The sequence below is a fragment of the Elephas maximus genome, chromosome 4 (assembly GCF_024166365.1).
Source record: "Elephas maximus indicus isolate mEleMax1 chromosome 4, mEleMax1 primary haplotype, whole genome shotgun sequence".
In the NCBI taxonomy this organism is placed as follows: domain Eukaryota; kingdom Metazoa; phylum Chordata; class Mammalia; order Proboscidea; family Elephantidae; genus Elephas; species Elephas maximus.
Window position 1 is genome coordinate 168,488,123 of NC_064822.1, and position 19,566 is coordinate 168,507,688.

The 19,566-nt window shown below is 38.5% G+C and overlaps 2 protein-coding genes across 8 annotated transcripts in view; one reads left to right on the forward strand and one right to left on the reverse strand.

Moving 5' to 3' along the window:
• NUP37 (nucleoporin 37) overlaps positions 1 to 7,350 on the reverse strand; it is a 49,020-nt gene extending 41,670 nt beyond the window's left edge. The window contains exons 1-2 of one of the 3 annotated variants that reach the window (XM_049884195.1): positions 7,263 to 7,305; positions 5,553 to 5,773 (exon numbers count right to left, since the gene is read on the reverse strand). In XM_049884195.1, coding sequence (XP_049740152.1) covers positions 5,553 to 5,708 — 156 coding nt within the window. In that variant the 5' untranslated portion in view covers positions 5,709 to 5,773; positions 7,263 to 7,305. Of the gene's footprint in view, positions 1 to 5,552; positions 5,774 to 6,845 lie in introns of all 3 variants that reach the window. The other 2 variants (XM_049884193.1, XM_049884194.1) reach the window with 2 other exon arrangements.
• Positions 7,351 to 7,423: 73 nt separating this feature from the next.
• The window catches only part of PARPBP (PARP1 binding protein), an 82,698-nt gene continuing 70,555 nt past the window's right edge, over positions 7,424 to 19,566 (forward strand). For all 5 annotated transcript variants that reach the window (XM_049884187.1, XM_049884188.1, XM_049884190.1 and 2 more), the window contains exons 1-2: positions 7,424 to 7,502; positions 11,618 to 11,773. In XM_049884187.1, the coding sequence (XP_049740144.1) occupies positions 11,621 to 11,773 (153 nt within the window). In that variant the 5' untranslated portion in view covers positions 7,424 to 7,502; positions 11,618 to 11,620. The remainder of the gene's footprint in view (positions 7,503 to 11,617; positions 11,774 to 19,566) is intronic.

Genomic DNA, 19,566 nt, shown 5'->3' on the forward strand with positions numbered 1-19,566 from the left:
ATTTTATTCCTAATAGTAAACATATTTCACAAACTCAATGAAAAAGGATTGTTCTGAGAATCTGAATAGTCTACATAAATGAATTACTACACTTGGATTATGAAATGACAAAGATTTGGAATAAAAAAAACAAAAACTAAGCTGAACATAAAATTTTGATTATGTAGAAGATACTCTGGGACCTTATGTTGCTTCAGAGTCATTATAATAATATCAACGATTTTCAAATATTATATATAGCAGTATACAAGCATAAGATGTTACAAATAGGTCATCTGTACTATTACAGTCTGTGAATAATGAACATGCACATAATCTGGTTAGTCTTTTGGACATTTGATTCTGGGTAAAAATGCTTAGTAAAGACAGTTCATTTACCCAGTTTGTACTACTAAAATGATTTCAGTTGTATTCTCATGGGAAGAGAGAAAAATGAATTCTAAAAAGCCAAGCCTTCCCTATGCTTAGCAATATGGACAATAACCTGAAATGCTCTCCCACACAAAAATAATGCAAAAATCCAAACCTAGAAAATAACTGGGAATTGAAGCACACAGTTGCCTTAACAGCATTTGCCTGTATTCAAATGACCTAGAGCTTCAGTCTGTAAGGGATAGGAGACAAAGCTTAGTGCCTGCACAAGGAAGGATGCCAGACCAGAGGCCTCTGTAGAACTCTAAGACCCTTAAAGGTGAAGTGGGGGATGGGAGGGGGTAACCGCTACGGAAAATACCTATCACGGCTCTGGGTGAATGCCAAGAGAAAGAAAAAGACACTCCTGAGGAATACCAACCATTGGCTCGAGGCTTGAATTCACGTCTAGAAAATAACAAAGAATTTATTTCAAAGTGGTCATATGTTGGTAGCAGCCCCCAGCAACTAACAGAATCAAAGGCAAATTCTCTCTGGGTGAACTACCTCTACCTAGCCTTCAAGAAGTTCCCACAGATAAGTACCATGAACACAGACAACAAAATAGCAGAATCGAACCTGCAAAGGCATCAGAGAAAAAAAATGATCAGATGCAAAATACTGGCCATATAAAACAATATCTAATTTGTTGGTTAAAATGATAGAAAACAAAAATGCTAGACAACAATATAACTTTGGAGGGAGTGGTAACAGTTCAAAGGTTCAAAGGCCCTTGTCTTATTCATAAAGAAGATAAAGAGAATAATTTTTTGCCTAATTAAGCATGCATGTTAAAATGCCTTTGGTAACTATTAAAAAGTGAGGAATAGCACATAAAACTTCCACTAACAGAGGGAAAAAATAAACAAGGGGGTAAAAAACACAAGTGGCAGACATTATAAGAATCATTAGCAATGTTCTCGATAGTAAAAAACTGAAAGTAACCCCAATATTGATCAATAGGAGAGTGGATACATTGTGGTATACTCACATTACCAGATCATACAGCAGTGAAAATAAATTAACCTCAGCTTGAAGGAATCTCAGAAATATATTAAGCAATAGCAACAAACTACAGAAGAACAGAATACAGAATAATTTCATTGATACAAAACTGAAAACATGAAAAACAACTGACTGACTTGGGATACTGACACATATGACAACATTATAAACAAAAGCGAGCAATGACAAACACAACATTTTAGACATGGCTACCTCTCTTGGTGGCCAGAAAGCAGTAAGCGAATAAAACCCAAGGGGCTTCAAAGGAACTGCTAATGCTTTACTTTTTAAGCTGGCTAGGTAGTAAAAAAAATAGGGACTCATTATTATTATTTATACTTTATACATACAATACATACTTTTATAAGCATAAAATATTGCAATTTAAATAATGAATAATTACCCAAGGTATTCTCTACATTAAGTGACTATAGTTATCTTCTACAAAAAGCTCATGGGGTTATAAAAGTCTATCAGAGAAAAAAATCCAGAGCAGGTGAAACTTGCTATTAAATGGAATACATATGTATATAGATGGTAATTATCTGAAGTCCCAGTCTAATAAGCTGGATTTCATTCAGCTGGAATCGAAATGGAAAGTTTTATAATGTATGTTCTAACTGAATTCAGGCGGATGTGTTGATTTTCCCAGGAGAGCCTTTGGGATCCTAGCAAAGTCGCTGCACAGATACGTTACATGTGTCTTTCTCTACGTAGTTCAGATACCCTTTGAAAGCTACTTTAAATTCAGATGAACTTAGGGTTAACAGCAAAAGTTTTTCCATAAGTGAAAAAAGGAAACAGAAATACATTTATCAAGGAAACAAAAATGCTGCCAATTTCTATTACTTTCATAATTTGTATGTATAATAGCCATATACCTAACAGCCAAACTTGCCAAGGCAGCAACCACTAAGCAATTTTAAAGTAAGTTTAGGAGCCTAATCATAAATTGACTTCATAGTTTGAGTTAGTTCTCCTTTTCCACACTTGAGAAATCAATCTTCTGAGAAATGAAGTTTTTATATTATAACACACATTATTTTGCTACTGTAACCATAGTGGTGACAATTAGGTACTGTAATTTGTTACTCAAATTACAGATGGAATTATTGGGTGGTGACGGAGAGAGGGGATAAAGAAATCCCAGGGACTGTACAGCCTGAGCTTTATGTATTACCAGTGAAGCTTTTTTTCCTGGCAGCAACATTTGCCACTGAGCCAACTAAAAGGGCAGGGTGTGTATGTGTGTGGTATAGGCAGAGATGAATGCTATTTTGGGTTTTGTGTGGGGTGTAGGCAGTATTGTATAGGCAGGAAATGAAGACTCTTTGGAAAACTTGCTATAATACAAATGATTACACAAGGCTCTAGCATATTTGAGGTTGACGCGAAACCAGGTCGATGGAAGGGTTATTTTAAGGGTCTGAAATTGGCAAGCTGTCCCACCATACCCATTTAAGGCCAAATACAGAATTTCAGATTTAGATGAGACTGTAAACTTTATTTACTTCAATTCTTTCATCTAATGCTTGACTCTCTGGTAAAATGTCTGTAAAAAAAGGTGCAACCCCCTCCAAACGTCTTCTGTGAGTGGGACCTAGCTGTTTCTCGGGGAAGCTTATATAATTTGGGGATAGATCTGACTATTAGAAAAGTTCTCCTTATGCCAAAATCTGCTTCCATGTAAATTCTACTCATTGGCCCACGTTCTGCTCTTGGCATCATACAGAGTAAGACTAATTTAGTGATGGCAAACAACTGGCCACAGCTGATCTCCCTCAGGTAAACACACTCAAGGAAGCACATTCAACATCATCACACACTCTAAGCAGCAATTCCAATCAAAGAGAGTTAATAAATAATATAAAATCCACTTATCATTCCTAGTCTAATCCCTCTTTCACAAGACAGTTTTAAATATTTTAGTACTATTTTAAAATCTGTCTTCAAATACATTATCTCTTCTGAATTATAATGCACCCCTGAGAGCTAATTACTTATTATCGGCTATTTACAGAAGAGGGTACAGCGCTGCATTGACCAACATGGTAGCCACTAGCCACATATGGCTATTAAGCACTTGAAATGTAGCTAGTTCAAACGGAGATGTGCTATAAAGTATGAAATATACACCAGATATCCAAGACATAGTACAAAAAGTATATAAAATATCTCATTAATTTTCTTATACTGGTTATATGCTAATATGTTTTATAAATACCAGGTCAAATATATTGTCAAATTACACCCGATTTTTACTTTTTATACTGTGGCTACTACACTTACTTTGTGACTCATTTCTATTGAACCTCGCCAAATGAGCCCCCTTTGGTAGTCTAATCATTACAGAGACTCATGGTGAACACTCAGGTGAGTAAAAACTCTAAGTCACATTTCTTCCTTCCAGCTCTCAGAGTTCATCATTTTAAGACTTTATGTGTATTCACCTTTACTAAATTTTAGCTTGTTCAACTTGGCCTACTAATCCAATCTATGAAACAAGGTTAGGATTCTAGCAGAGCAGGTACTCAATAAATACTTAACTGAAGTCTGTCATCCAAAGTATTAGGTATTCTTCTCAGCTTTGTGTTCCATATAAGTTGAATGTGTTTGCCTAAATCAATGCTCTCATCCAAGTACTAACGAATATGTTGGGGGGTGGGGGGGGGAGACAAAGCTCTGTACCACCAGAGGCCTCAATTCATTATGAAGATCCTTTGAATAGACTTACAAACTTTCACTCTCTCTCTGACCCTTACACATAGGGCTTTTATAGACATTGCCCCGTTTTACATTTAAAATCCCCTAAATAAGGGTCCCTGCTTTTTTAAAAAATGTGTCATCAGTTCCCGGCACCTAGTGTGTACTCAAGAAGTCCCTGGGTGTCACAAATGGTTAAGCTCGTAAGTACCAGCCAAAAGTTTGGCAGATTGAACCCACCCAGAAGTGCCTTGGAGGACAGGCCTGGCGATCTGCTTCTGAAAGGTCACAGTTTTGAAAATCCTATGGAGCAGTTCTACTCTGCACACATGGGGCCGCTAAGAGTTGGAACTGACTCGATGGCAACTAATAACGAATAACAATATGGTAGTCCAGCTGAAGCCAAACAGTCATTTTATAGCCTAAAAACCAGAAATTCTCATCCCCACCCTAAGAGACAATGGGGGATAATATAAGAGCTTTCGTATTCTACTCAGACCTCAACGAACTGAAACCTTTAACTCATTCTTTTCTTGTAGGATAAATATAAATGCAGTCCAATTTTATATAACTTTATACATTGTACTTTAAAATGCTAAATTGCATTTACGATGTTGAAACACTTTAAAATGCTGAACTGCCCCAAGTAAAGACGAAATAATGCTTGCAATTTTAGTGAGAAAGTTGTTTTAAATCTTTTAAACCTGGTCACAGCCAAATTACCTAATCAAATAATCATAATTTGAGAAATAAGATTCTATGAATAATACTCTTATAAACAAAGGATTAACCAAGATTCCTGAGGATTAAACCCTCATTGTTCAAAGTCTCTCTCACATGGAGAACTAGCTTTCCTGTAAGAAAACATGGTGTGTGCTCACCATAAATCAATCTTACTTTGGCAATTTAAATATGGGACTGTGCCTGAGTGTCACCATTGTCCAAACCAATGTCCAAAGAAAACTTAGGCATTCTGGCTCCAGAGTTCATGCTCTTAATGAGCATGCTAGACAGCCTGCTCAAATAGTATAATTTCATACTTTGTATATTCTAATTGTACGCTTTAGATGTGTAAAAAGTATGAGAGTACATTAATAGAAAAGTGGAATCTTACAAAAGCTACAAAATCCCCTGGAGGACTGATTTGTAGGCTCTCAATAGGAGCTTGTTTTCTATGTCAAAGGGGAAAGAAGAAAAATTGTGATAAATTGTGTCATCCCATTTAATTGGAGTTTTGTCATCACCTCTGTAATGTTTATTCAATCTCAAACATATATGATTACGAATGCCCTTTTCTGTGGTTCTTTGTATCTTTTTTTTTTTTTTTTTTACATTCAAACTCAGTATAATTTCAAAGTTCAGCTCTGGTTTGTATACATTTTCTTATCAGTGAAATATCCTCATTGTCATTCACTGCAGTTTTGTAGACTAACCTGAAAAGTACAAGTGCCAATGACCACATAATTATTGCCACCATATGCAACTAGGTTTCCTGAATTGCCACTCTCAAAAGGATTAAATTCTACCACATGCACATAATCTTCACAATTCACAGTGTAGGCAGCATTTCTTGTAGCATCTTGCTTCATCTTGTATGTCAAAACTTGAGCGGTTGTAGAAATAAAATAGCCTTCTACTGGGCAAGGTCACCAAACTGTAGATTATAGCACAAACAGAATTAGAAATGGTCAAAATGTTATTCAGCAAATGAATCACAGTAAAAATGTGGCATCCACTGCCACAGAAGGCTCAAAAAGAATGAAACATTTAAAGCACTTATCACAGAAATGGCAGGAAAATAATTTAATCAAATTATTAATGGTGCAATACCTGCTTTACAGTTTTCCACATTTGTGAATGATACCTGCAGAGTAAATTATGGTAAAATTGTGTTTGGACTATCTAAAAGACATGGCGAATGCTTGAAAATGCAATCAGTTTAATACGTTCATAAAAATTAATAATAGGTGTACCCTGGTGGCACAGCGGTTAAGTGCTACGGCTGCTAACCAAAAGGTCAGCAGTTGGAAACCGCCAGGTGCTCCTTGGAAACTCTACTGGGCAGTTCTACTCTGTCCTGTAGGGTCGCTATGAGTCGGAATCGACTTGACGGCAGTGGGTTTGGTTTTTTCGGTTAACATTTACTGAGCACTATTTGTAGGCATCACGCTAAGTACACTATGGGCATTATCACATTTAATATTTGCACAAGAGGCCAAGTACTATTTACGGTTCTCCTTTTACAGATCAAGAAATTGAAGCTTTAGGTTAAGTAACTTGTCAAGCTCCAAAGGGGCGCCAGGATTTGAAAAAGATTTTTCTATATCTTGGGCGTCAATGATAGGGAAGAAAAACACAGGAGGCCACAATCCAAGGACAGTTATGATCCAGCGTGAAAAACGACTATAATAGAAGTACATACAAAATATGATAGAATCTGGAGGGAGTGCCAAAATATGTCATAAAAAAACAACATTCATAAAACCAGACACAAAACTTCAACGAACCAGTCTGGGCCTAATGTGCATTCTGGAAATAGGATTCCCAAATGTAAATTGTGGATTCTAAAGAGTTTTTTTTGTTGTTGTTTTTACAATTAGACAAGAGTTTTATGCACCTAAAAACACCTCGGTTCAGCAACAAACACATCAAACACCCGATGGGTATTACTAACAATCAGTTAAGATGAAACCCACTTCAGAGACCGAATAAATTAGTAACCTTACGGTGGGCATCCGGAACTGGACACTTGTTAAGAGTAACCAGCAGTTGAGATGCCCGGCAGAACGGTGTGGGAAACCCTGAAGATTCGAGGAAAACTCCGTCCCGGCTTCGAACCTACGGCTCATTAAACAGTACCCCATCTTACTACACTTCTTAGGGACTCACTGTACACAGCGGCCCAGACTAAAACTGGAAGGGTAGAGAAAGAGGGTGGGGAGCAAGGGAAGTCCCTGCAACTAGCCCCGACGTCTCTCCCCGGGACAGGCGCGTCCCATGAGAACCTGCTCCAGCTTCCCCAGACCTGCGGTCGGAGGGAAAAAGAGTGGGAACAGCCGGGAGAGAGGAGGAAGTCTAGGGGACAGAGCGGGGGCGCTGGGCTGCCGGCAGCAAAGCCGCACCATCCCTTATACTCCACGCACCATACGCACCGGAGGGCGCCGGGCCGCGGCCAGACGGAAGCTGGTCTCCGCTGGGGGCCGCAGCAGCATGCTCCGGCTCTGCTTCCGGGTCGGAGGGCGAGCGCGCTGATTGGCTCTCGGGCCCTCCCGCGAGATTTGAAATGTAACCTGCAGCGGCCAAAGCAGTCGAGGGCGGGTTACCTTGCATGCAGGACGTTTTCCCGGTCAAGTCTGCTCTCCCGGTGGTCTCGCTCGAGCCAGGTGAGTCTCGCCTCGCCCCTGCCCGCGTGTCGTACTTTCAGTGATGATTCAAGCTGGGGCTATTGAGGGCGTTTCTCTAACAGCCAAGAGTCATGTGACCATGTAGGGGTGTTATTTGTGCAGTTGCTTCGCGCTGGAGTCTGGGGGTGTCGGACAGAGTTCCTAGTATCTAGTGATGGCGTCGGAAGGTCCTGAGGTAGCGCCTGCAGATTGGGAGACTGAAGCCCAGAGAGGCTGCTTACCAGGAAACCAGAGTTCCAGCCTTAGCACGGACGCTGACTCCAAATACTTTTGACTCCCATCATATCCTTCCAAGAAACATATAGGACCTGAATTTTGACAACAATAACAGCAACAACTGTCATTTTTTTATTGAGCACCATTAGGTGACCGGCACAAGGTGTATTACGTACTTGTCTCATTAAAGTCTCATAACAATTCTGTGAGGTAGGAATTATCTTCGCCCTTTTATAGATGAAGAGACTGAAACCCTGTCGGAGATTTTACATACTGGAGGACATGCAGCTAATAAAAGGGAGAACCCTGGTGTATCTGATTCGAAAGTATAGTACTTTTCAGCCATCGCGCACCGCCTCCCCAGTGACAATCTCCTACAATATCTGCTCAGGTGCAGCTTTGAATCCAATTAAAAAAAAGTGGAGAAGATACGTAACAAAACATTTGCCATTTCAACCATTTTTACTTGCACAATTCAGTAACATTAATTACGTTCACCATGTTGCACAGTCATCCCCACTTAGAATCCAATTTTTTAAAACAAATATTTATTATTGCTACCACCTTTTACTGTTTTTGTATAGCGCAGCCTGCCATTCAGAGTGCTTGTTTTTCGTTATCTCATTGAGTCCTCACAACTTGTTTGGAAGGTAAATAGAGTGAGTAGTGTTCCTGTTCTCATTGTGATGATACTTTTACTTAGGCAGCCAAATGTAAATCTTATCCCCTAGGTTCACACAGTCAGCTGCTGGAAGAGCTGGGACTAGACCAGGAGTTGGCAAACCGTCTGTGCTGCCTGCTTTTGTGCAGCCAGCTCCTGAGCTAAAATTGGATTTTACATGTTTAAATGATTGGAAAAACCAAAAGAAGAGTACCATTTTGTGACGTGTGAAAACTATATGAAACTCATATTTCAATGTCCGTAAATAAAATTTTATTGGAGTGTGCTCCAGCTGAGCCGCAGTCACTCATTTGTATATTGTTCATGGCTCTTTTCATGCTACAGGGGCAAGTAGAGTAGTTGCGGCAGAGACCCTGTGGCCTGCAAAGCCTCAAATATTTAGTATTTGGCTCTTTCCAAAATGACCTTTGGAAGAGACTGTTTCCTGTTTCCAATAATAATGCTCTTTCAGTTTTAACTCAGAACAACTTAGAAACTCTTAATGTATGATAATAGCTAACATTCAATGTGCTCTTACCTGTGCCAGGCACTATTCTAAAAGTTTTATTTGTATTTATCTCATTTGCTTTTCACAAAACCCTGTAAGATTGGAGCTGTCATTATTTTCATTTTCAAGATGAGTAAACTGAGGCAGGGAGAGATGACATAACTTGGCCAAGACCTCAACGTCTGTTAAGTGGTGGACCCAGGATTCAGAACAGTCTAATTCTGAAAGAGTCTTCATTCTTAGCAATGTGGACTCATAATACCTGTGAAGCCAGTAAATAATTTATTGGCAAAGATTTATTTTAGGCAAAGTGATCATATTGCCCAGGCTGAAGCTTTGTCTTCACCCTTTTTTTTCTTTTAAAAGGTGAAGGTGACATTTTGAAAGGAAATGTAACTCTTAGCTTTTTATGAGGAGTTATATTTATGTAGACATTTTCCATCTGTATCTTTAAATTGTATTACTGATTATGTCTATATTTAAACTCTTTATCAATTTTAACTAAACTCGTTTTGTAAATGGCATGTGCCCTTTTTATTCATACAAACCCAAGATGTTTAGTAAGCCTATGGGATTCTGCTTATGCCACATAAAAGTAGAAGAAAAGGATGCTAGAAGGAGTCAGTAAATAGGATATATACAGTATAATATCCACAATGGAGATGTGAATATGTCGGAGACTGGTATATTTAAAGAAGAAAAGTGTTCAGTAGGCATATCTATAAACTCAGTGAAAAGAATTTGCTTGGTTATACAAAACATTGGAACTACAGCTTTCTGAAAGGTTTTGTCTGATCAGGAGAGGCTATGTAATATAGTGGTTTGAGAGCACAGTTTATGGAGTTAGGCATCTTGGGTTTAGGTCTGGTTAGACCATTTGCTTCCTGAGTGACATGGGGCATCAATGTTTTCACAGGTAGAATGTAAAGTGAGAATAATAATACCCACCACGTAGGACTTTGGTGAGGATTAAATGAGTTAATAAATATTAAGCTTTTGAAAAGTATCTGGTACCAAGTAAGAGCTCCTAAATATTAGCAAGTATATTGGTTATCTCTTGCTGTGTAATGAGCCACTCCAAAAATTAGGAGCTTAAAGCAACAGTCATTTTATTTGCTTATGATTCTGTGGATCAGCAGTTTTAGCTGGGTTGAGCTAAGTGGTTCTACTGCTGGTCGTGAGCCTAGGATTACTCATGTGGCTGCAGTTCATCTGGTAAGTTCACTGGGGCTATGTAGTCTAAGTTAGTCCCACTCACTTATCTGTGAATTGGTGTTGGTTGTCATTTGGAGTGCCTCAGTTCTCTTCCACATGGTACCTCCAGCAGGCTAGCTTGTACTTCTTCCCATGGCCATCTGAGTGTAGCGAGAGAGTGAGAGCAAGGCCTCTCGTTAGGAGGTTCCCAAGACCACCTCTGGGTTGGATGACTTGCTGAGATGACTCACAAGGACTTAGCGTAAAGTCATACTCACAGCTCTGATTTATTACAGCAGAAGGATATAAAGCAAAAAAAAAAAAAACCAAAAAACGAAAAACTAAACCCACTGCCATCGAGTCCATTCCGACTCATAGTGACCCTATAGGACAGAGTAGAACTGCCCCGTAGAGTTTCCAAGGAGCGCCTGGCAGATTTGAACTGCCGACCTTTTGCTTAGCAGCCATAGCACTTAACCACTACACCACCAGGGTTTCCAAAAAGGGAAAAGTCGCATGGGGAGAAGTCTAGGGGAAACCAGGTACAAGCTTCCTAGGGTCCTCTTTCAGTGGAGTCACACACCAAAAAAAAAAAAAAATTATTATTATTATTTTTTAATGCTTAATTCCCCCAGCAACAAGTGTGACAGCATGTTTGAAATGTTGCCAACCAAGGAAGCTCTTAAGAGGCTCTGTGCCCAGGGCTTATATTGTGGGCTGAATACCTAGGTAGCCTCTGGCAAAATTCCAGACTCCCAGAAGGAAAGCGGATGTTCAGGGTAAACTATATTGGTATCGTTTGTGCAGCTTAGCCATAGTGAGTCATTGTTATCAATTAATGGTAGCGGGAACCCTCCTGAAATCCAAGTTCCCAGACGCCAGCCAATGAATGACCAACTATGTAAGAAGTCCTTTCAAAGACAGTCGTCAGGCCTGCTGTGTTAACCCTTTTCTGCCCAGGCCTCTTGAGGCCTAGACTTGGGACCTCTGTAGTGTCATTTTCCTCACATTCTATTGGCCAAAGCAAGGCACGAGGATGGCCCATATTTAAATAGGGGAAAAATGCACCACTTCTTTGGCAGGGAGGGAAGAGCACGTAGGGATGGAAGGAATTTGGCTGTTTTTCTTTTTTTTTTTTTTTTGCAATTTACCAGATATTACCATGTATTGAAAACAAAAATTTTTTTTTAAATATAGCTTTAATTAGTTATTCCTTTGTCTATAATTATAAGTTTGCAGAATCTACGTATGTTTTGCATGGTTTTTCAGATTAAGGGTTGGATTTTGTTATTTCGAAAGATTTGAGTTAAAATTAACTGAGAGGAAGATATGGTTGCACAGGAGTTGTATTGTTATTCTGTTTTCCTAAATTTAATTAAAGGTGGTCTTGGTCAATATAAAATGACCTCTTGTCCGCTCTTTATTTTTTCTCTAACTCTGGTTGTTTACACATCTTAGATGTTAATTTCCAATTAAAATAATGCAACTTAACATTGTATCCTGTCCTACTTTAAGAGGATGGCTGTGCTTTACCAGACGTCCGTCTTGGATATGATCAAAGAGTTTAGACGGAATTGGCACACTCTTTGTAGCTCTGAGCGAACTACTGTATGTGGTGCAGACTTCATGCTCTTGGCATTGCAGCTTTCCATGGCAGAGAACAACAAACAGGTTAGTAAACTATAATTGGGTTACCTTTTTTTTTTTTTTTTTTAACTATTTGGTTGTTGCTCATTTTAACAAGCTTAATTACATTAATTTTTTGCAACATATGGTCTCCTATGGTATTATCAGTATGCTGTTTTTGAAAATGCCTTTGCGTACCTGTGACTCAAGATATTAAGATTGTTTTTGAATGATTTATTTCAAAATTAGGGCCTTCGGATGTACAATTTGACATGGGACAATGCATATTTGATGTTTACTGAAGACTTTTAAGATAAACATGCAGATCATGGTTATTATGGTTAAAAAAATTTTTTTTAATATAAGACTTCTTTCTCTAAAAGAAGTTCTAGAAGGCACACATTAATAATGTTTATTTAAATGTAGCCACAAAGTACTTTATGACTAGTTTTAGACTTTGTGGTATAGATAGTCGTTCTCAGGCCAGGCTGTGAATGAGAGTCATTTGAGGACACATTAAAGAAAATACTGATGCCTGTGTCCCAATCCTGGAAAGTCTGATTCTCCTGATCTCCACTGAGATCTTGAAAAAAAAATTTTTTTTTTTAATCTTCACAGAGTCACTTTTATGTAGTTAGCTTGATGCTAGCTAGTGTTTGGAATGAGCCCCAGCTAAAAGGATAGGGGTATTCAGATGAGAGAAGGATGAACATAGGCTGGAGTGGCAAGGAAAGCGTTCTTAGATTTTAGACAGTGTACTTTTTTTTTTTACTTAAAGGAAGGGACGCCTTTGGACGGGAAGAATTTAGGAGAGAAATGAAGGAAGGGGGAAGTCAGTTCAGAAGAAGGGTCCAGGGCGATAAAAATCATGATGGTTTGAAGATGGTAAGGAGACCAGCTTGACTATACAAGAGAAATTTTGAAGGTTAGAATTGTTTTCAATAGGTTTGTTAGGCTAGATTGTGTATTAAGATAAATATTAAGATGTATATTAAGATAAATTTTGAATATAGAAAATTTGAGAAAATTTTATTTTGCATTGTTATATGTAGCCAGTCGTTCTTTCAAAAAATATCTGTTGAGTTTTTACTGTGTCCTAGAAGTTATTTTAAGCATTGGGAATACAGCACTGAAGAAAATCCCCACCCTTAGGGAGTTAATATTCTAGTGGGAAGAGACAGATAATACTCTAATAAGTAAGATATTTAGTATTTTAGGGCATAGTAAATGCTGCAGAAAAAATAAAGAGATGGATCTGACAAATGTATAGAGGTTGGGGCAGAAGAGTTGTTGCAGTTTGGAGTAGGATGTTCAAAGAAGGCCTCATCTAGAAGATGTCATTTAAGCAAACACTTGAAAGAGGAGAAGGAGCTAGCCTTGGGAATTTTTGTGGGAAGAGACTGCCTGGCAGAAGGAACAGTGGATGCAAGGGCCCTGAGGTGGGAATATGTCTGGCGTGTTCAAGGAATAGCAAGGAGGCCAATATAAATGTTAGTTTTCTTCCTTCCTTCCACAGATTTTTTTTCTTTGAGCTTTTATGCGCCAGGTATTGTGATAGGTGGGGTTAAAATGGTGAGAAAAAACAGTCATGGCTGCTGCTTTTATGAAGCTTATTGCCTAGTAGGTGAGAAAGGCATGAGGTAGAGAATCACAGAAACAAATGTAAAATTTTAGCTATGAGAAGAAGAGGTATATGATGCTATGAGACCAAGGAGTTGACCTGGTCAGGGAGATGAAGTTGAGCAACAAAGGAAGGAGTGGGGTTAAGTAGGCAAAGGTGGGGGAGGGGGCGGGGAATGGGCAAGATGAGGATGGGAATAGCATATGCAAAGACCCTGTGGCAGAAGAGTACCTATAGAGTTTGAGAAAATGCAAAAGGGCCAGTGTGATTGAAGGGGGAAGTTATGTATCCAGTGTGTTCTGTTCTTTAGTTTAAATCACCAAAAAAAAACAAAAACAAAAAACCACCAAACCAAGCACATTGTCACCAACTCGATTCCGACTCATAGTGATCCTATGGCATGGAGTAGAACTGCCCCATAGGGTTTCCAAGAAGTGGCTGATGGATTCAAACTGCTGACCTTTTGCTGACCACATGTGCATCATTATTCTCAGTCTCTCTCTTTGTATCCATCACTTTTTGAATACTTCTTTAATTTAAGGCACAAGATGTCCCTGACTTATCTTGTTCTTTTTCTGCCCTAAACCTAGAATTAGCCATTTCTCCAAAGAGCCTTGGTTCCTTTTGGTAGGGAACGTTATTTACCAACCAAGATAACTGTCTCTAGGTGTATTCATTGCTGCTGTTCTGTGCTGTCAGGATGATTCCCACTCATAGTGACTCTATAGGACAGAGTAGAATGGCCCCATAGGGTTTTCTAGGCAGTAATTTTTACAGGAACATATTGCCAGGTCTTTTCTCCTATGGTGTGGCTGGTAGGTTTGAACAGCTAACCTTTTGATTAGCAGCTAAACACTTAACCATTGTGCCACCAGGGCTGCTTATACTCATTGCTACTGGGGTGTTATTATTTCTAGGCTCTTCCAGCAGACAGAGCTAGGAATTATATTTTTTTAAAAAAAAATCAAGAGTTTATACTTCCAACTCTAATTCCAGTCTAACACAGTAATATATATATATATTTTATCTTCCCCCATTCCATATTGTATCTACCTCCCATTTCCCTTGGAAACAATGCCCTTGATGCTGATTTCATTTAATGCTCTTTCAGTCAATTCGGCATATATTGGATGAATTGGAAAATTAAATTAAGAACAACAGACTCCATTTTATGAGAACAGTAAGCCAAGTACCTAGATAGCAAGGATTGCAGGAAGATGAATGTGGGGCACACCTATATATCTCAGGGTCTTTGCTTATCCAACAGGGAGCAGCTAGGAATTCATTTGAAAGGGGATTTAGCAGGCAGCAGCATCTGTGAGGGGTGACATTTGGGCAGCAATGCTATAGATCGTGCAAAAGAATATAGAAGTTATTGACCAGGGAATGGCATGATGAAAGTAATATTTGAGGAGTATAAACCTAGTGAGAAGACTGTAGAAATCAGGGGATCATTAGGAAGCTGTCCCAAATCCAGGCATGAGATTATAATGGTCTGGGCTACAGTCATGGCAGTCAGAACAACAGAAGAAACGGATTCGAGAAGTATTCCGAGAAAAGGTTGGTAAGACTGGTTGTCTGATCAAACATAGTGAATTAAAAAAGTCAGAATTAGAGATGATGCTTAGATCGTTTGAATAGCTTAGAGAATAGTTTTGCAGTTGCCACTGCAAAAATGAGAACAGCAGGAAAGGAAATCTTTGTTTTTTATTTTGAGTTGCAGTGGTGGTGGTGAAGGTGAGGGGGAGGTGGGGAAATTTAATTTGAAATAATAATAGAATTCAAGTGGGAATATTTGTGTTTTCCAGGAGATTCTGCAGTATCCCTTGATAACATACTCCAATACCTGAGAATCCTTATAAGCAGAAATTATCTTTTTTTTTCCTTGTTAGTTCACTGATTTCCAGGATCCCAAATCAGTGGTAAGAATATAGGCCAAGTTGTAAGATGTTTGTGTTTACTCATGATTTTAAGTTAAATTCTGAGTTACTTAAATAATATAATAGCACTTGTCTCTAAACTAAATAAATGAAGCGAATCTATGAAAAGACAGCTCAGAGAAGATAGTTTTTAAGTTCAAGGTCATGAAATGGTCCGTAAGTTGTTCCAAATATAAATGATTTCTATTACAAAAGTTATTTTTTATATGTTGGTTGAAATCTGGAATCCAGTCTACTGAGGAAACAGTGATGTAAGTGATAATTAGGTTCCTAGACAATTCCACAAAAATCTTATCTTAAAACCAAAATGTAGATGGAATATATATGTTTATAAGGAGAAATCAGTGGAAGCATTGCTGTCACTGTACTAATAATTCAGCAGAACATTTGCATCAGGACTTCAAAAGAGCTTAAACCAGTTCAATCATGACTGAAGAAGCAGAATCAGAATAGACTCAAATTTTTTAACATTTTTAAAATTTTTTAAAAATTTAAGTGAAGCAAAACAATAAGCGAAATGGGAAAAATTATGAATTGAAGCTCTAGAATGGGAGATTTAGAAGAGGCATAGTGAGCCCTTTCAGGAGCCTGATGCTGGAGAATGGATTATTTCCGGGACTGTGGATAGCAGCACACATTCAAAGCAGTGCCCATCGGCCACCAGCTTTAAGTGGGGCACAGCTGTTTCCAACTCTGCTAGTCAAGAGATTTGTACAACACACATGCTGCCCTTGTTTTCTAAGAGGGAGATTAATTTCCTAGCAGGGCTTCTACTTGTAGTTTTTCCCATCCCGTTTATTGTTCCGCTTCACCCACATTTTTATAGTTTGGATCTGTTAGGGCTTCACTTTGTCGGCCATGACTGAACCAGGCAGAACCAGTTTGGAGCATTGGCTTGAGTTCAGAAAGAAGTGGTTTTTTTTTTTTTAATTATGAGCTAACTTTTGAGGAAAAAGCAAGTTTATTTAGAAGATGATTAGGTAGACTTTGTAGGAATTTTTGTGAGGACTGCTTGAGACTTTAATGTTAAATGGCAATGATTCCTTTTCTCTTTTTTAAACACAATAAAAAATCTTTATCAAAGTTAAGCGTGCACATATTTAAGGAGTCAGATGGTTTTCCATAAAGGTTGGTATGAAAAAAACAGCAATTCCTTGGACTCCACTCTGTTTCCCAAGCTCCCCATTTCTTGCTCCTTAGAGACCAAGCCCAAGCCCACTGCCATCGAGTCGATTCCCACTCATAGCGACCCTATAGGACAGAGTAGAACTGCCTGATAGAGTTTCCAAGGAGTGCCTGGCAGATTCAAACTGCCAGTCTCTTGGTTAGCAGCCGTAGCACTTAACCACAATACCACCAGGATTTCTTCCTTAGAGACAACCACTCTCAATTTTTAACTAATTCTTTTGGTATTCATTCATCAAGTGTTTAGTGGTATGGATGAACCTTGAAGACATTATGTTAAGGAAATAATCCAGACACAAAAGGACACATATTGTATGAAACAGTAAATCCATCAAGACAAAAGAAAGATTGGTAGTTACCAGAGGGTGGAGGAGGGGGGATGGGAAAAGAACAGCAGCATGTCCACTCAAAATTGGTGAATTGTATTTCACGTGAATTATTCCTTATTAAAGAATTTTAAAAAGAGTTTTTATTAGATTACTACTGTGTGATAAGCATAATTCTATGTACTGTGGATATTACAGTGAATGAAACACATGAAAATCTCTGTTCTTTCTTTCTTTCATACAGTGTTGTACCCACCACAGTATGACCACTTTTTTGTCCACCCACTTGTCCCTTCCTCCCAATATAGTTATATTGTAATTTTGATTAAGACAGCTTTCATTGTTGTCCACTAAATGTTACTAGTAGCATTTTTTTTCTTGGGTCATTATTTTTTCCCCTAGAGTTAATACTATTTAATTTTTTTTTGTTTGCTTAGATTTCTATATATTCTTTACTAATTGTCTCCAAAGTTTCTCCAGTTACATAAATTTCTTCTCAATATATTTTTTTTAAAAAAGTATTCTATCTCGAATCTCTTTGGAGATATCTTTTCTCGACTCTTCTGACCTGCTTCAGTCTGGGTTGGTTGATCCCTAGGCCAGCTCCCATCTTTCTTTATCATGATCATTCTTACAATCCCCTATATCTTTCTTCTCTTTTGTACACCTTGTTGCTGGACCCATGTTTTACTCTTTCTTGATTTGCTCTCATGGTTTGATGGAGAACATTTGCCAGTAGCTTCCTGAGAAGGAGTTTAAGGGCATTAAGTTTTTAGAGACCTCGAATACCTGAAACTATATGTTACTCTTATACTTGTATGATCTTTGTTCTTATATGATGGCTTGGTTCTCAATTATAATTATTCCTTAGAATTTTGTCATTCTAAGTTTTAGTCATTTGTATGAATTTTTTTTTCCCTTTCTGGAGGTTGGTAGGTCTTACTCTTTGTTTCTAGTTTTGTTGAGCACTCAGAGGGGGCTTTTCAATCTGGGAATGCATGTCCTTTGTTCTTGGAAACTTTTGATTTTTTAAAAAATTTGTTTGCTTTTCTTCTTTTGGAATTCCTGGTAAATGGCAAACTTCCCTTTTATTGAAACTTTTAATTTTCTTATTTTTGCTCTTCTATTTTCCCTTCTTTGGTTCTTCTACTTTTGTTCTAGTTTCTTCTTCTGTTCTACTTCCTGCATTTTTATTCTACGTTTTGTTTTCCTTTATCTTCCAACCAATATTCTATAAGATATTCAATGTTAAATAGTTTAGTGAATTTTCTGCTGTTATCATCTTTACTTCCAAGGCCTCTTTTTTGTTCTTTCTCTTTTTAAACCCGCATCCTGTTCTTCCTTATAAGATGCAATATTTCTTCCTCCTTTTCTAAGAATACTAAATAATACTTTTTTCTGAGAATATTAATGATACTTATGAGGTTTTCTTCTTGCATGTTGTTTCCTTCAAGTTCTTTGTTTCTGCTAGTTTTACTTGGGAGGGTTTTTTTCCTTCCTATTGGAAATTTTTCTCGTAATGATCGTTGGCCATTTACATAAATGGAGCACTAAAATGCTTATTGAAAGTGCTGACTACAGGCTTGTCTACCTGACCTGGCTGGGTCATTTGGTTGGGGAACCTCTGATGTCACTATCTTAAGATATCCTTTTTGGGTAGACAGGTTCCTCAGAAAAGAGCTTTCTTTCCTCCTGCCTGAATGGTGTAAAGCGTAGCTGACAGTGTTTTGGGGACCCAGTGGGAGTGCTATAATTCATAATACAAACTCGCACGTAATTCCTGTAGTTGTCAAATTAGGGTACTCTTGCCCTCAACTCTACTCTTTAGTTCACAGACTCTAAGTTTTATACTCTTCCAGGAATGTTGTTGTTAGTTGCAGTTGAGTTGATTCCAACTCATGACAACCCCACGTGTGTCAGAGTAGAACTGCTTCGTAGGATTGTCAAGGCTGTGATCCTTTGGAAGCAGATCATCAATCCTGTTTTCTGAGGTACCTCTGGGGGAGTTCGAACTGTCAGCCTTTTGGTTAGTAGTCTAGAGCTTAAAGGTTGTGCCACCCAGGGACTCCTGGAAATAAACTTCCAATTTTCTGCTCTCTCTTACCTCAGCAGAAATTAATTATTAGGCAAAAATCTCACTGAAGATCACTCAGAGAGGTAAGCACAATACTGAAGCTACTTCAAAAACCACTTCACTGGCTGTCGTCTCCACCCTCACCTCTCCTGGGCAGATTCTTTTTCTAGTGTATGTACTAAGATTGTTGGCCTTTAAGGGGCTTTGGCTTTTATATGATGGATTACATAGGGACGGTCTCTGATCTAGCTTCCTACCTTTCTTAGGCTTAGCTTTGGCTCTTAAACTTTGTGCTCAGGGTTCATGAAAACCAGGGGCTTGAGTACCACTGAGTGGTAGATGCCCTCAAGCAAACACAGGCTCCACCACGTATTTACCCCTCTGTATTGGCCCTTTGGAGCCCTGGTGGCATAGTGGTTAAGAGTTATGACTGCTAACCAAAAGGTGAGCAGTTCAGCAATCCGAATCCACCAGCTGCTCATTGGAAGGCGTTGGAAAGCCTACTCTGTTCTATAGGATTGCTATGAGTCAGAATCGACTCGATGGCTGTGGGTTTGGTTTTTGTCTTATGGGTTTCCTGGCAGTTTCTCATTATTTCTGACACCTTGGAGTTTCCCTTCTCTTCTGGACAATACAGTCATGCTTAAAAAAGAATTTTCTCCTGTAGTTTTATGTGTTCTCCACATTCAGTC